Consider the following 13,762-nt stretch of genomic DNA (forward strand, 5'->3'; position numbering starts at 1 on the left):
CGGCGCGGTCTGAACTCGGCTTGCGCGGTGCTGGCGAGTAGAGGCCGGTCGGAGCTCAGTTCATGAGGCCGCTCAGGGTGCGGCACAGCGAGAGAAGGGCACGCAGCGTGGCACGAAGGGCGACTAGAGCTCGGGGCGTGATACAGCGAGGCGGAGGGCAGTAAGGTAGTAACACGAGAGGTTTTGAGACTCAAGTAGAAAGTAGAAAGCCTGCTGAAGTTATTTTTTTTTTACTCCACCCTTCAAATGAGAGATAGGAGGTTTGACAGAGGGCAAGTTGCTATAATCATTAGCTATAGGATCCAACCAAAGCAACCATACTTCTAAGCACCACACGCACTTTCCAAAAGCAGACCAACACAGCAATCACTCCATGGAGAGGGCGAGACACGGACAGTTTGAAAACGGTCAGGCTCAGGCAGCAGCTGTACCTTTGCCTACCTGGTCTGCTTAATAAACAATCCAATCCAACAAACAAATAGGAGCACTCCTGCGACGGTTTCCAATTCCGAGGATGCTGGAGGGCGTGCGCGCAAGATTGCGGGGGCCGGAGCGCGAGATATCCACAAGAAAAGATAGTGGCTGAGATTTCTCGCGGCGCCCGCGACGATCGCGACCCCCCTGCGGGCCCCACCCTCCGCCCCCCTCCCCGCGCGGCCGCGCAAGAGCATACACCACGCAGCAGCACAGCAGCGGCCGCGCCACCACAGCGAACACCGAGAGCCTTCCTCCCCGCTCGTCTCCCCCCCTCCGCGCTCGCTTCGCGTTGCTCTCTCTCTCTCTCTCTCTCGGTCTCGCGTGCTCCCGCCCGTCCGCTCCAGCTAGCTACATCCCCCGTGGGCAGCCGATCGGTGGGGTTCCGGGCGGTGGTGGTGGCGGCGGAGGAGAGGGAAGCGGCGGGGGCCTGGAGAGCGGCGCGGATGGCTCTGCTGCGCCGGCGCCGACGGGGCCGGTGACGCCCGCCGTGGCGGTCGCCTGAGGTGAGCGGGCCGGGGATCGGAGTTCGTGCTTGCTCCTTATTCGTTTTTTTTCTTCCTGTGACGGGCTGCTGGTGAAATGGTTTGGCTGCCTGCGCTGGCTGGTTGGTTGGTTGCAGACCGCCGTTTGTCGGGGTGGACGGGGGAGCGAGGCGGCGAGGACGGTGGGGTTGGATTGGATTGGATTAGGTTGCGCGCCGTCTGCTGAGGAGGTACGGCGGGCTGCTTCTCTAGCTGGAACTGGAATTCGCGGTGCTCTGTTTAAAGCATGACGCGGCGGTATACGCCGGAATGCTACTTTTTTTTACTAGCAAAAACTGCTTGCCAAAATGTCTTTGTGGTGTAGCTTTGTGCCCGGGATCAGATGGCGATGCGCTTTATTTTCCCTTTCTTCTTGGGTTATGTGTTTTTCCGTGCTTAATATTTTAGCTGCGGAATTGATCATGGATGCACACGTTGAGAACCTGGGGAACTGTAACGTGGTACTTGCTAATGATTGCGCCACTTGTCTCCTGTGTTTTTGTTGCAGAGGATTGGGGTTGGGAGGTGTTTGTCGGCGGTGTGGGCTTGGTAACTTCACGGGGGTGAGTTTTTTTTTTTTGTTTTGGTTGTTGATGAGGCTAGCAAGAGATTGTTTTGGTGTGGTGCTTTAGGACATCACAAGAGTGTGCTTGTGTTACTGTTCCTGCTGCTGAGATGGGTTGCTTTAGGTTCTAAACATGTGGGTTTTGTTGCCTGCAGATAGAGTCTCTGATACTATTTGTCCCAGGAGGCTAATTGCTTCACTCTGATTGGCAGAAATAGGATCCATGAACTCAGCTTGTAGAGTTTAGATAGAAATTTCGTACCTTATTATTCCCTCATGTTGAGGTTAACCGTAGCTAACTCAGATGATGTCAATGATGAAGAAATAAATCGTTTGCATGATCCAAGCTTAGCATACGAGACAGCAGGGCTGAGATGTCTTTGTGCAATTCATGTTTACTTTGTTACTTAATTTAACTGGATTATTTTTTTCCTGGCACCTGTCAGTCCAGGATGTGCTTTTGTTTTTCTCTATTAAGCTTGAATTTCCTTTTATTGTTGTACAAAAAATGTATGGCTAATATTTAGTATCATTAAGGACAAAATGAAGAGTGATTTCCTGCTTTTCTAGTTTGCACTTGGCAGTTAGAAGACTGTCAGATCGACTAGTTAATTTAGGCAACCTTTTCTGCCTTCTTGTTTTTTGGGCGTGCTTTCATCAGATCTATGGATTTAATAAGGTATTTTAATGGTAAGAAAAAGAAGAGTGTAATTTATGGTCCCCACCTTTTTCTATGTAGGGAGAAAGCTACTTGATCTGATAATCCGTTTCTTGTATATACCCCTCTAGTTTCTAAAGAAGTGTGTCATTTTGGGATGAGTCTAGCCAAACTTTTAAACCTTGAATATATGCAAAAATAACATGTATGTCAAATGAAATTTATAATGAACCCTAGCGTTGGCTTCTTGTACACCTCCCTCATCTCCGTTTACAAAGGCAAATTTGATGCCCATGTGGTGGACAGGATGCCCTCCTGTAGCCGAATTGATTCCATGTGAGCCATGGCCGTGAGAAAACTTGGTTGAAAGTCAATGCTGGCCTGCTTGACGAATCTTCACATGAACGGTCATGCCTTGTGCTTGATTACCATGCCGGCCTTGCCAACACCCACACATTTTCTAGAACATTTATGATTTCTGGACTAATCTCCATAAAAGAACAACAAATAAATTTATTTGACTAAATGAGATTTTTTTAGTACCAAAACATGAAATTAGGGCCTAGATGCTTCACCTAGCGAAGGGTGGGCATCAGATGTAATTGCGCCCGTAGGATCATATATTGGCCCTATTGATGATGACCTTGGGAGAGAGGGAGGGGGGCATACATGCACCTCCATGGTAAGGGGTTTCCTATCGAGGCGTGTTTTAAGATCATTCTTCTAACCCTAACTTTGCTCTCCCAGTAAGATGCACTATCATCTTTTTATACATAGGCTGGAGATTGTAAACCCTCTACCCTGCCTCAATATAATCCTCAATAGGTGTGCTCCGCCTCTGCTGGACACCCTTGTGTTGTATACTTGTATAAACCCTTGAGTTCCAATATAGTGTGATCATAGTTATGATGCCTCACAATATTTGTGTTGTAAGGGTGACCAGTATGCTTATTATTTATGTTACTACTACAAAGAGAACTCAATAGTCCTACTAGCAGGACTCTGAGGACTATATAAACACAAAAGCGAGGGCTTAGGATCTCAAATCAATATGTGTGATCTCATCCAAACCAAGTAGAAGCCACTATGAGGGCCCATGTGGATTAATGGGTAGGTAACCTTTTGAGCACTAGCTTCTTGTGTAAGGCAAGAATTCTAGGGTCCTAAAAGTTTCAAGAGGGTTGTGAGGTGCTCGTTGAGGTTGTGCATAAAACTGTAGGTGAACTGGTGGCTCCTATTTATGTTCTCTAGCGTTAGAGTCTGTTAAAAGCTCATGTCCATGCCCTAATGGAATTATATGCACAACACAAATGGTGTGCAGGTCCTCAGGGACATCATACTAATATTCCCTAGTTTCAGCATGAGGGTGTTGCTGTCAAATACTTGGATGCAGGATTTGACTTTGGGCTCCTAAAGCCAGGATATACTCTTTATTTTTTTTCCTTAGTAAAATGACAGTTATTTACTGTATGCTATGTTTTGTGCTCTAGAGTTTCTATTCGAATTGTTTGATAGTTCTATTGTTGCATCACACACTATACACCTGGCTGTTCCAACATGCTGTCTCTTGAGTCTGACAAAATTACCGCGGTTATTCTTACTGCAATAACCTCCAAATGTAGGGACTTCTTAGGGGGCGGTATTTGATTATTTTGGAGCTGTGAGGTTCTGCACTAAACAGTCCACTCTTCGGTCTGGGTCCATCTAAGCAAAGTATCGGAACTTCAAGCTCACTTAAACCCAGGTAAATGTAGTATTTTTCTTTTGTTTTTAAGAATCCAATTGTGTCAATATTGTAAAACTAGCCAGATTTAGTGCTTTAGATCGTGTATTGTGATCAAAATCTGCAATTTGATTGGGAATAGGCACTTATTATGCCATGTTTTTCTACTGTGCTGGTAGGTTACAGTAAGTGTTTGGCCTTAGCAGGTGAGCTTGATCTCTTCATCTGCTACTGCTTTACTTCTTTTCCATGCTTTTGATTGGTTATATGAATCTAATCCATTTCTTTCCTTGGAATGGTTGCATAATTTGAAAACTTGCGAGTTTTAATATGATTCTAGAGTTGAAGATAAGGACGGGGGCTAGGATTAAACTCTGCTGACTTGGTTTTTGCGTGCAACAGATCAACTTCAGTTTTCAGTAGGTAAGCAGAATGGTGCGCGATCCTGGGATTCTTTGGTTTTGAAGTAATTTGTGTGATTATGAAGCCATTTAGTTTTCTTAATTAGTTGTACCTTGTTTTCAAGTCCAACATAGTTTCTTCTTCTTCTTAGTGAATACCTCTAAATATATGTATAAAAAGAAATTCTAGATCTCACATGAGTTTTAGGGCTTCAATACTTTAATTTTGGTGCCTCAGATTTGTGCACTAGGGATGGTGGGTAGAGGTACAAAAAATTCATGCTTTTAAGGACTCCTAAAACATGATTCTTTTTTTATGCCCCAGGTACAATCAGTTTCTGTTGGAGTTTAAGTTACTTTAATTCACATTAGAATTACATTTGCTTTTTGGTGTAATGTTCGAGGAATGATGGTGCAATAAAAAATTGGGTGTTAGAAGTCCCAATAACGCTTAATGTTTTTGTTAGCACAAAGTTAGATCTAATCTGATGTGTATTTGAATGTCTAAAAAATAGGGTGTTGGCCTGTTGGGAGCCCACAAACAAACACTTAAATGACGTTGCTCTATATTGTGTCTTTTGCAGAGTAACGACAATTGGATCAATTCAAGTAGGTGAGTGGAATTGATCCTTCTGAAGATTCTGATCCAAGTTCAATTCACGAGTATATTCGTGAATACGATAGGTTTTCTCGTGGAAATTGAACACTAATTTGGCTGCTCTTTTGGGGCCGGTGCACAAATTTGAAATATTGGGAGTGCTGGAATGATATAGAGGTCTAGGAGGAGATATGAGGTACTATTTGCGTCAGGTCCAGTGTTTGGTTGGAGATATGGAAGGAGGAGCTCTCTTGTTTATAGATGACCTCAACTCCAAGTGACCAAGCGAGCAGCTGTTGAACAATTCCCTTCTATTTCTGTTTCTTTTTCCTGGATTTGGAGATGGAGGTGAATTCCTCTGGTGAGGAAATGGTGGTAAAGGTGAGTTATTCTGTGACGTGCTTGTTGTTTTGTGGTAAAGAAGGAAGATTTTATCACTGTTCTATATAGGTAAGAAAGCCGTACACAATAACAAAGCAGCGCGAGCGGTGGACTGAGGCAGAGCACAAACGCTTCCTTGAAGCCTTGAAACTTTATGGCAGAGCATGGCAGCGCATAGAAGGTAAAATCTTCAGATACTGTATTCAAGTAGTTTTATGCTACTGTTTCCTGACTTCATCAATCTCCACTTGGTTTATTCATGTGAATTCAGTTTGCTTATTGATATGGATCTTGCACTTTTTCTTTTTGTTGTTTGGTTTCTGAATTATTCCATAGAGCATGTTGGGACAAAGACGGCTGTGCAGATTAGAAGTCACGCTCAAAAGTTCTTCACCAAGGTTCTTTCTTTATCTGATTGGCTAGTGCCCTTGTTTGGTTCACCACTGTTGGCTGCTGCCCTAGCTTTGTAGTTGCATTGTCTTTTGATTAGCTGATAAAATGAACAGCTATTGTGTTTGTTTCCTGATTTTTTTGGTTCCTTACTTCGCTGCATTGTTTTTCTTGTTTTCTTTCTCTTTGTTTCTTTTTATGTACATGTGTGTGATTTGTTTCTTTTGATTATCATGTCTTCAAGAAAACGTCATCTTAAGACCTCAGTGCTCTATTTATTGTGTAATAGATTACATTAACACATACAGAAATTGAGAAAACATGCTAGAGTGTACTTTACCTGGTTCATTTATTTACAGACGTCACTGAGTTAATCATGTACATTGTGTAAAATCACTGAAGTACAAAATAATGAGATGGGGGACTTGGTAGAGTAAAATGGAGATTGTCATTGTTTATGAAAAATATTAAGTTGCAAATAAACTGCTTGAATGCTTGATTTGACGAAGATAAAAATCAATGTTCTCAGATCTATCATTGGCACTTCATGATTTGCCACCCAGGCTCACTTCTATAGACATAGACAGTCCCACATGTCAGTGAGATGAAGTGGCAAATCCTGAACCAGTCAATCTTAAGATTGGAAAATTCATAGGACATCCTTCTCCATGGCATCCTTGCCACATCTATGGAAGGGAAAGGATGGAAAGGTTGGTGTTTTGAGAAATATGGTGGTTTTCTGGGCTCCTCAAATCTCATGTAGTCTGGCAACCAAACATGCCTTCTGATCTTGCTTTTGGTGTTTTTGGTTAGTTGGTGATTAAGGGATGAAAAGTGCCGCACTATTGTACTCACCAATATCTGACATGCTTTTACCTAAAATTTAGGGTGACAAGTGACAAACTTTAGCCTAACTAATACATATGGTGCTTACAATTGTACCTTTTTTTACAAACTGACCTTTAGGTGGAGCAGGGAGAGATGGGTGAGTGGGGGAAAATCCACCCTCCACTCGGCTGAAACAATGTTGGAATTTAGAAATCGTGGTGAGGCTTCTAGGTCCAGGCTTATGGCAAGCTGGCAAGTCTAAGCAGTTAGTTATGAACAGTCCGTTTTCTAGTAGGCATTATGCATTAGGTGAAAAGAACATTTGTAATGTCCATTACTGCTCATGGCACTACTAGTCCATAGCCACGGGCCTTCCTCAAATCATCTCACTTCAGATGCACCAGTATATCTATACCAATACTTCAGGCAGTAATCGCGACATATAACAGTGGCTACTGGTTGACTTTTGTGGGCTCAAATCCAGTGTGAATGGGCTTCTTTTTGGATCTGATTTAGTGATGGGCAACCTTGTAATGTGTTATGGTTCATTAATGAGTAAACAATGCTGGGAAGGTAGCTGTCAGCTTGGAGGGTGAGTATACTGTAGATTAGAAAGGGAATTTCATTACTTCTTGCTTGGTTCCAAGTGGATGCCAAGCCCCTTCCTTTTTTGAACTGGATGCCATGCCCCAGCTTTTATAGAGGTTGAGCTAGCCCTAACCTTAACAACCTAACCTCATCCCTACTAACTAACCTGACGGTGGTTGGTGGCACTACAGTACCTCGACAATGGTACAGTACTTGGGCATGCTACCATGCCATGCTGCCTTCAAAGGCCCATGCGTCAGCCTGCTAACCTAAACCAAAAATTCAGTTTTATTTGCGCAAACCTGTAAGTAGCAACACGCACACGCCTGATATTTTACTGCTTTTGATATCCCTCAGTTATATTTCTGGTAATATCAATCTACCCAAATGTCACAAGGTGCACCTTGTTGTAATCTCTTTAAATACAACTGTGCTGCATTCCTGCTTGGTCAATGATGATGGGCATCATGGTTGACGTTCCAAGATGTAACTGAACCTCGCCCATGGCAATCTGAGACCAGGAGATAATATTTGTGACACATAAATTACTTCAAAGCTTTCTCATATAACCTGCACGGTAGGAATGGCATCTTTTTTATGCAGGTAACATTTTTTACTTAATTACTGGCCAAGGAAAACTGCCCAAAAATCTTCTGGACTACAGGATTTCCTATGCTCTTTTCAGTTAAATTTAATATTAAAAGTTTTTTTTGGTCCATCAGGACAATTTAATATATTAGCCCCTGGGCAGGAAGATGAAATTTTTGAAGAGGTCTCGTAACTGGATATATTAATCAGTAAGGATCTCGAGTGTCTTGCCTTTCATAGAAGTAGCCAGATGTTCTGCTATCATGTGCATGGGTAGTGTTATGCACAAGTTCAATGTGCCTCAGCCCTCAGGTTAGTCTTGGTTGGAAGGTTCTCTGTCCTGCCAGTCAATTTAGATTGATTCCCACCCAAGTTGAACTAGCTACCTGGTTTTTAAATTATTCAGGCAAGTTTCTAAAGATAAGATGACTCCTTAGGTATGAATTGATGAGTATTTCTATGGATTTGGGTAGCAAAGAATGAATCAATTCTCTCCATCATCCTCTCATGCTTTTCAAACTGCACTATCTTATTGGATGGGATGACAAACTGATATGGCAAGCTGAAACGATGATATCTCATTTTGTCTGGGTTGTTAAAATGTTTAACATACTGGTTTATTGCTGGATCTAGTTCGATGTGGTAAGTATGTGTATGTTTTCCCAAGATACTACTAGACAAGGCCTCACTGCCCAATTCATTATCAATAATTAATATTATTCATAAAAGTTCCATTAATCCAATTATAATTGGCTGATCAACCTCTGAAGTTACAACAAGAAGAAGAAACAGTAGGAGGGTGAGGTCCAGAGGCAACATCCAAGTGCGAGTTTAGAACCTTGTTCGATGATAACTAGCGAGCCCCTTTTGTCCCAGTCATTGAGGGACTGGCTAGATTGCCAGTCTGTATGTGGTTATAGTGATGATCCAGTAGCAGTTCTCTAGTGGCTCTCTTGATTTAGTCCAAATTTACCAGCAGTGTCAGTCTTGTCAGCAACACTAAAATATATATTTCTTTCTGATGTGATTGGAGGTTTTGAGTAAAGAATGTTTCTATATTTCCTTAGAAGGTTGTTAAAAAGAGAGAGAACTGTGTTTGTATAGTATTCCATTGACATACATGTTCCTCAGCATCCAGTTTCATCCAGCAAGTGCACTGTGGGAACAATTTGGAAGGTGTAGGAGGCAAAGGCTTAAAACATTTCTGTGCCCTACTTCTGTGCTTTTTATCAAGCCACTCGCAAAGGCAAAACCTTGCTGCAAAAATCCTGCATCTATCTGTAGAGAATTGGGAAAAGCAACACCCTTTGGGTTCCTGGGGTACCAAGCTGTAGTTCTAATCTTTTCTCTCTGCATTCCATGAGATGGTTTCAGAGTCATATTTTAGGACAGGATTACCCAGGTGCCACCTAATGCTGCCCATCGTTGTCATTATGGGCTTATGGCTAACCCACCTGTCAGTTCTGCTCATTGTCCTCGGACAAGCTCGCCGCCCTTTCCATTCTTCTGCCAGTTGGCAATATGTAGATCAGCAAAATATATAGTGCATTATCTCCACTTGATCCTTTTGAAGTTATTTAATAGCCTACTGTTGAATTCCTCATGATTGAACTATACTCCCTTCATTTTTAAATATGCGATGTTAAGGACAAGCTAATTAGTTCAAACTAATTAGCATGTCTTAAATGTCAAATATTTAAAAATGGAGTATAATACTGCATTCTCTAATTTCACAATTTGAACAATCAGGCATAACTCGCAAATGTGGTATAACCTAGATAAAATGCTCATTTCAGGGACAGGATAATTGTCAAACTTGTAAATTTTCATAATTTTGGTTGAGCTTATGACTTGGCTACATGGATCAAAAGGCTATTCTTCTTATGTTGCATGCTTTTGTTGTTTATTCATAATATTAAAAAAGACTAATGCAAACTGAAAAGAAACTTGTCATTGCCATTGCCCTGAGATCCACATATTCTCCAACTAGTTTCTGATTGGCTTGAATTTATATATTGGTCCTGAACTCTGCCAGCTAGGAAATGCATGTTCCCAATATTGGTGGCCTCTATAAGCTTACTATGATTCTCACTTACCGTGTAGGATTCTAGAAATTTACAGGCTAACAAAACCCAATCAGTGGCAACAGTTTCAAGTACTTCAAAAATTTTATTTGTCAAGTTTGTTAGTTTATTTTCATGCCTGCACCTAACAAATTAGGAAATTTGCAGTTGGAAAAGGAAGCTATGAACAATGGTACTTCTCCGGGGCAAGCTCATGACATTGACATACCTCCACCACGGCCTAAAAGGAAGCCTAACAGTCCGTATCCTCGAAAAAGTGGTCTGAGCTCTGAGACACCATCGAAGGAAGTTCCAAATGATAAATCAACAAAATCAAATATTACAGTGGGCAATGGCAATGTACAAATGGCAGGCGATGCATCTCTGCAGGTAAATGCTCCATGGTATTTTGCTTTTCCAGAATTTTCCTCATTTTACCCTCTGCATTAATATCTTTCATTTTCTTTAATTGTAAACCTACTTGCATCCAGAAATTTCAGAGGAAGGAGGTGTCTGAAAAAGGAAGCTGCTCGGAAGTTCTTAATCTCTTCCGAGATGCCCCATCTGCATCATTTTCTTCAGTTAACAAAAGCTCTTCGAATAATGGTGTACTCAGGGGGATCGAACTAACCAAAAAAGAAATCCGAGATATGACTACCATGGAAAAGAATTCAATTAATCCCACCATGCAAGAGGATGTCAAAGAGATAAATGATCAGGAAATGGGAAGGGTTAATGGAATCCACGTCAGTTCTAAATGTGACCATTCTAATGAAGAATATTTGGACTTCTCAATGCAACAAATGAAGCTACATCCAAAGTCTTTGGAGACAACATATGTGGACAAACAAACTGCAAGAACTTCACACACCCTGGCGGAGAGAAATGGCGCAACTAGCATTCCTGTCACTGGAACTGAAGGAACTCATCCTGATCAAACAAGCGATCAAGTGGGAGTCAATGGAAGTATGAATCCATGCATCCATCCGATGCTTTCTATGGATCTGAAATTTGATAGCAGTGCCACACCACAGTCTTTTCCTCATAATTATGCTGCCTTTGCTCCGGTGATGCAGTGCAACTGCAACCAAGATACCTACAGATCATTCGTGAACATGTCATCCACCTTCTCCAGCATGCTTGTTTCCACATTGTTGTCAAACCCTGCCGTCCATGCAGCTGCTAGGCTCGCAGCATCATACTGGCCAGCAGCAGAAGGTAACACTCATGTTGATCCAAATCAAGAAAATCCTGCGGAGGGTGTTCAAGGAAGAAACTTAGGCTCTCCTCCAAGCATGGCTTCTATTGTAGCAGCTACAGTTGCTGCAGCATCTGCATGGTGGGCAACACAAGGTCTTCTCCCTTTTTTGGCTCCCCCCATGGCTTTTCCATTTGTACCAGCTCCTAGTGCTGCCTTTCCCACAGCAGATCTTCCACGACCTTCAGAGAAAGACAGAGATTGCCTGGTTGAAAATGCACAAAAGGAATGCCAAGAAGCTCAGAAACAAGGCCAGTCTGAAGCTTTGAGAGTTGTTGCATCTTCGGAGTCTGGTGGGAGTAGAAAAGGCGACATGTCTATCCATACTGAATTAAAGATATCTCATGTCCTGAATGCTGAGGCCACACCTACCACAGGAGCTGACACAAGTGATGCATTGAGGAATAAGAAAAAGCAGGATCGCTCTTCATGCGGCTCCAACACGCCTTCAAGTAGTGATGTAGAGGCAGAAAATGTTCCTGAGAAGGAAGACAAGGCTAACGACAAGGCAAAGCAAGCCTCCTGCAGTAACTCTTCAGCTGGTGACACTAATCACCGCAGGTTTAGAAGCAGTGGAAGCACAAGTGATTCGTGGAAGGAAGTTTCTGAAGAGGTTGTAGCCTACCAACAATATGCAAATTCACTTCTAAGTATTTGAAGATCCATCACTGCCTTTCTAATTCACATTTTTGTTGATAGGGTCGTCTGGCTTTCGATGCACTGTTCAGTAGAGAAAAGCTTCCACAAAGCTTTTCTCCCCCACAGGCAGAAGAATCAAAGGAGGTTGCCAATGAGGAGGAAGATGAAGTGACCACAGTTACGGTTGACCTCAACAAGAACGTCACAAGCATTGATCATGAGCTCGACATGATGGATGAGCCAAGAACTTCCTTCCCCAATGAATTGTCACACCTGAAGCTTAAATCACGCAAAACAGGCTTCAAACCATACAAGAGATGTTCTGTCGAAGCGAAGGAGAACAGGGCGCCAGCTAGCGACGAGGTTGGTACCAAGAGGATCCGTCTTGAGAGTGAAGCATCAACCTGATTTGCTTCCTACATGGCTGCCGGCCAAGCCTCTTCATGGACTGTGTCAAAAGTTATATTTACACCTAAGCTATTATAGGACTTCAGACCTTGCAATGCAATGCTTCACTAAACTCAATTTATTGTGTGTTGTATTTTAATGCTTGCCAAGCAGCTCGTCCAGACTGCTTTTAAACCTTATCTCGTAGACTCTGAATTAAGCATTAAGCGACTCTTGAACTTCTTGGTCAAAAGCCCCCCCCCCTCCCCCCCCCCTCCTTATGCTTTATATTTTGGGGAAGGAAAATAATTGAAATTTGATTCATTTTGCTCGGTCATGTATTTACATAGCACACTTGATGCAACGTTTATTTCATCAAGTTGTGGAATTGGCTGAGCAGATGAACCTTATGACCAATCTAGTAGACAATATTTTGAACATTCTCATGTTTGCTGTTTCTAATAGGTGTGATGTAGACAAAGTACTAAAGAAATGTTTCACTTCAACTTATGTTTTCATGGACTTCCATTCATTTAATCTCCAACATGCTATATTTTTTATTTCGATTTGACTAAATAAATTCGTGATTTCCTAACATTTGTTGAGCTGCTAACATTATTTGTGTTACGATTAAAAACCAACATGACAGGATCTCACTTTCTGTCTAGTTAAATGCGCATTATTACCCATATGGCACTGAGATCTGAAGATTCTGGGCTCGGCCTCCATTTGTTGACGCTAAAATGCGTCGTCACACGAGCGACGTGCAAAGATCCGGCCAGACCGGTTTGGTGGCCGGTCATACCGGTTTCTTCGGGAGCCCGACGAAGATCCAACGAACACTTGCCCGGGAGGGACCCCGTCAGGGCAAGCGCACCTTGGATTGCCCTAGGCTCGGCAGGCCAGCTAGGGCGCTCCCTCACGCCATGGAGACGAGAGACGAACAACACATAGGGTTGAAAGAAAAAGTAAAAAGATAAAATGTATTTGATAGATGCGATTGGATCCCTTAATCAGCCGTGACCCTTTATATTTATAGGGTGGGTGGACTTGCCCCGCAAGAAATCCTATTACAAGATCTAAATATATTAAAATCTCTAATTGTACTCGGATTCCACTTGGATCGGTTTGACCAATCAGACCCACCGGTCAGACCGGTCGGCCCTACCGAACCAGCCACAGCATCTCAGACCGGTCAGACCACCTGGGATGACTGGTCAGACCGGTCGGTCTAGACTGCTTCCAATTTTGGTCGTCAATATATGCCCCCTGTTCTTTGGCAAAACTTGCGTGCCAAAGAACACTCTTCTAAACCAAAATTGTCTAAAGGCGATGAATATGTCGGTACCTCTGGACTAGGGTACCCCCTCTTGCTGCGTCAAGACTCGCGTAGTTATCCGGAACTACGCCCTAAAGAGCTGAGCAGCCAGACCCCTGTGGTCCGACTCCACCTCACCGGACCAACGGTCCCGGACCCGCTTCCCGCTCAGGGACGGGTTTGGTGTCACCACGTGTCCCAGAGGTGTTGCTATGTCTAGGCAAGAGCCTAATAGTTACCCGTGACTACGTGCTGACGGCTTGAGCAGCCGGACCCCTGCGGACCGAAGCCCTTCTCACCCGGTCAGCAGCCTGGGCCCATTCCTTGCTAGGGAAGGGTCCGGTGACGCCACATGTCCCGGAGAGGGGAGCGCTGAGCC

General features: G+C 43.2%; 1 protein-coding gene across 13 annotated transcripts; it reads left to right on the top strand.

Annotated features, from left to right (window-relative positions):
* The first annotated feature begins 673 nt into the window (after positions 1-673).
* On the top strand, positions 674-12,318 carry LOC120711451 (protein LHY-like). 13 transcript variants are annotated; one of them, XM_039996975.1, is made up of 13 exons: positions 674-980; positions 1,097-1,189; positions 1,507-1,561; positions 3,844-3,965; positions 4,124-4,150; positions 4,285-4,367; positions 4,930-4,958; positions 5,119-5,324; positions 5,394-5,505; positions 5,661-5,722; positions 9,950-10,171; positions 10,273-11,652; positions 11,739-12,307. In XM_039996975.1, the coding sequence occupies exons 8-13, from the start codon at positions 5,286-5,288 to the stop codon at positions 12,084-12,086; spliced, it is 2,163 nt and encodes a 720-aa protein (XP_039852909.1). In that variant the 5' UTR covers positions 674-980; positions 1,097-1,189; positions 1,507-1,561; positions 3,844-3,965; positions 4,124-4,150; positions 4,285-4,367; positions 4,930-4,958; positions 5,119-5,285; the 3' UTR covers positions 12,087-12,307. The 13 variants fall into 13 exon arrangements, with proteins under 13 accessions (XP_039852909.1, XP_039852906.1, XP_039852910.1 ...); XM_039996982.1 differs by having other exon boundaries at positions 699-980; positions 4,087-4,150; XM_039996972.1 differs by having other exon boundaries at positions 4,930-5,324.
* Positions 12,319-13,762: the final 1,444 nt, after the last annotated feature.

The sequence above is a fragment of the Panicum virgatum genome, chromosome 6K (assembly GCF_016808335.1).
Source record: "Panicum virgatum strain AP13 chromosome 6K, P.virgatum_v5, whole genome shotgun sequence".
Taxonomy (NCBI): Eukaryota; Viridiplantae; Streptophyta; class Magnoliopsida; order Poales; family Poaceae; genus Panicum; species Panicum virgatum.

Bases quoted from the DNA above. Each gene is read 5' to 3' on its own strand.
- LOC120711451 (XM_039996972.1), top strand. From the start codon at position 5,286: ATGGAGGTGAATTCCTCTGGTGAGGAAATGGTGGTAAAG. The intron at 5,325-5,393 runs GTGAGTTATTCT...TGTTCTATATAG, and splicing joins GTGAGGAAATGGTGGTAAAG to GTAAGAAAGCCGTACACAAT. The intron at 5,506-5,660 runs GTAAAATCTTCA...ATTATTCCATAG, and splicing joins AGCATGGCAGCGCATAGAAG to AGCATGTTGGGACAAAGACG.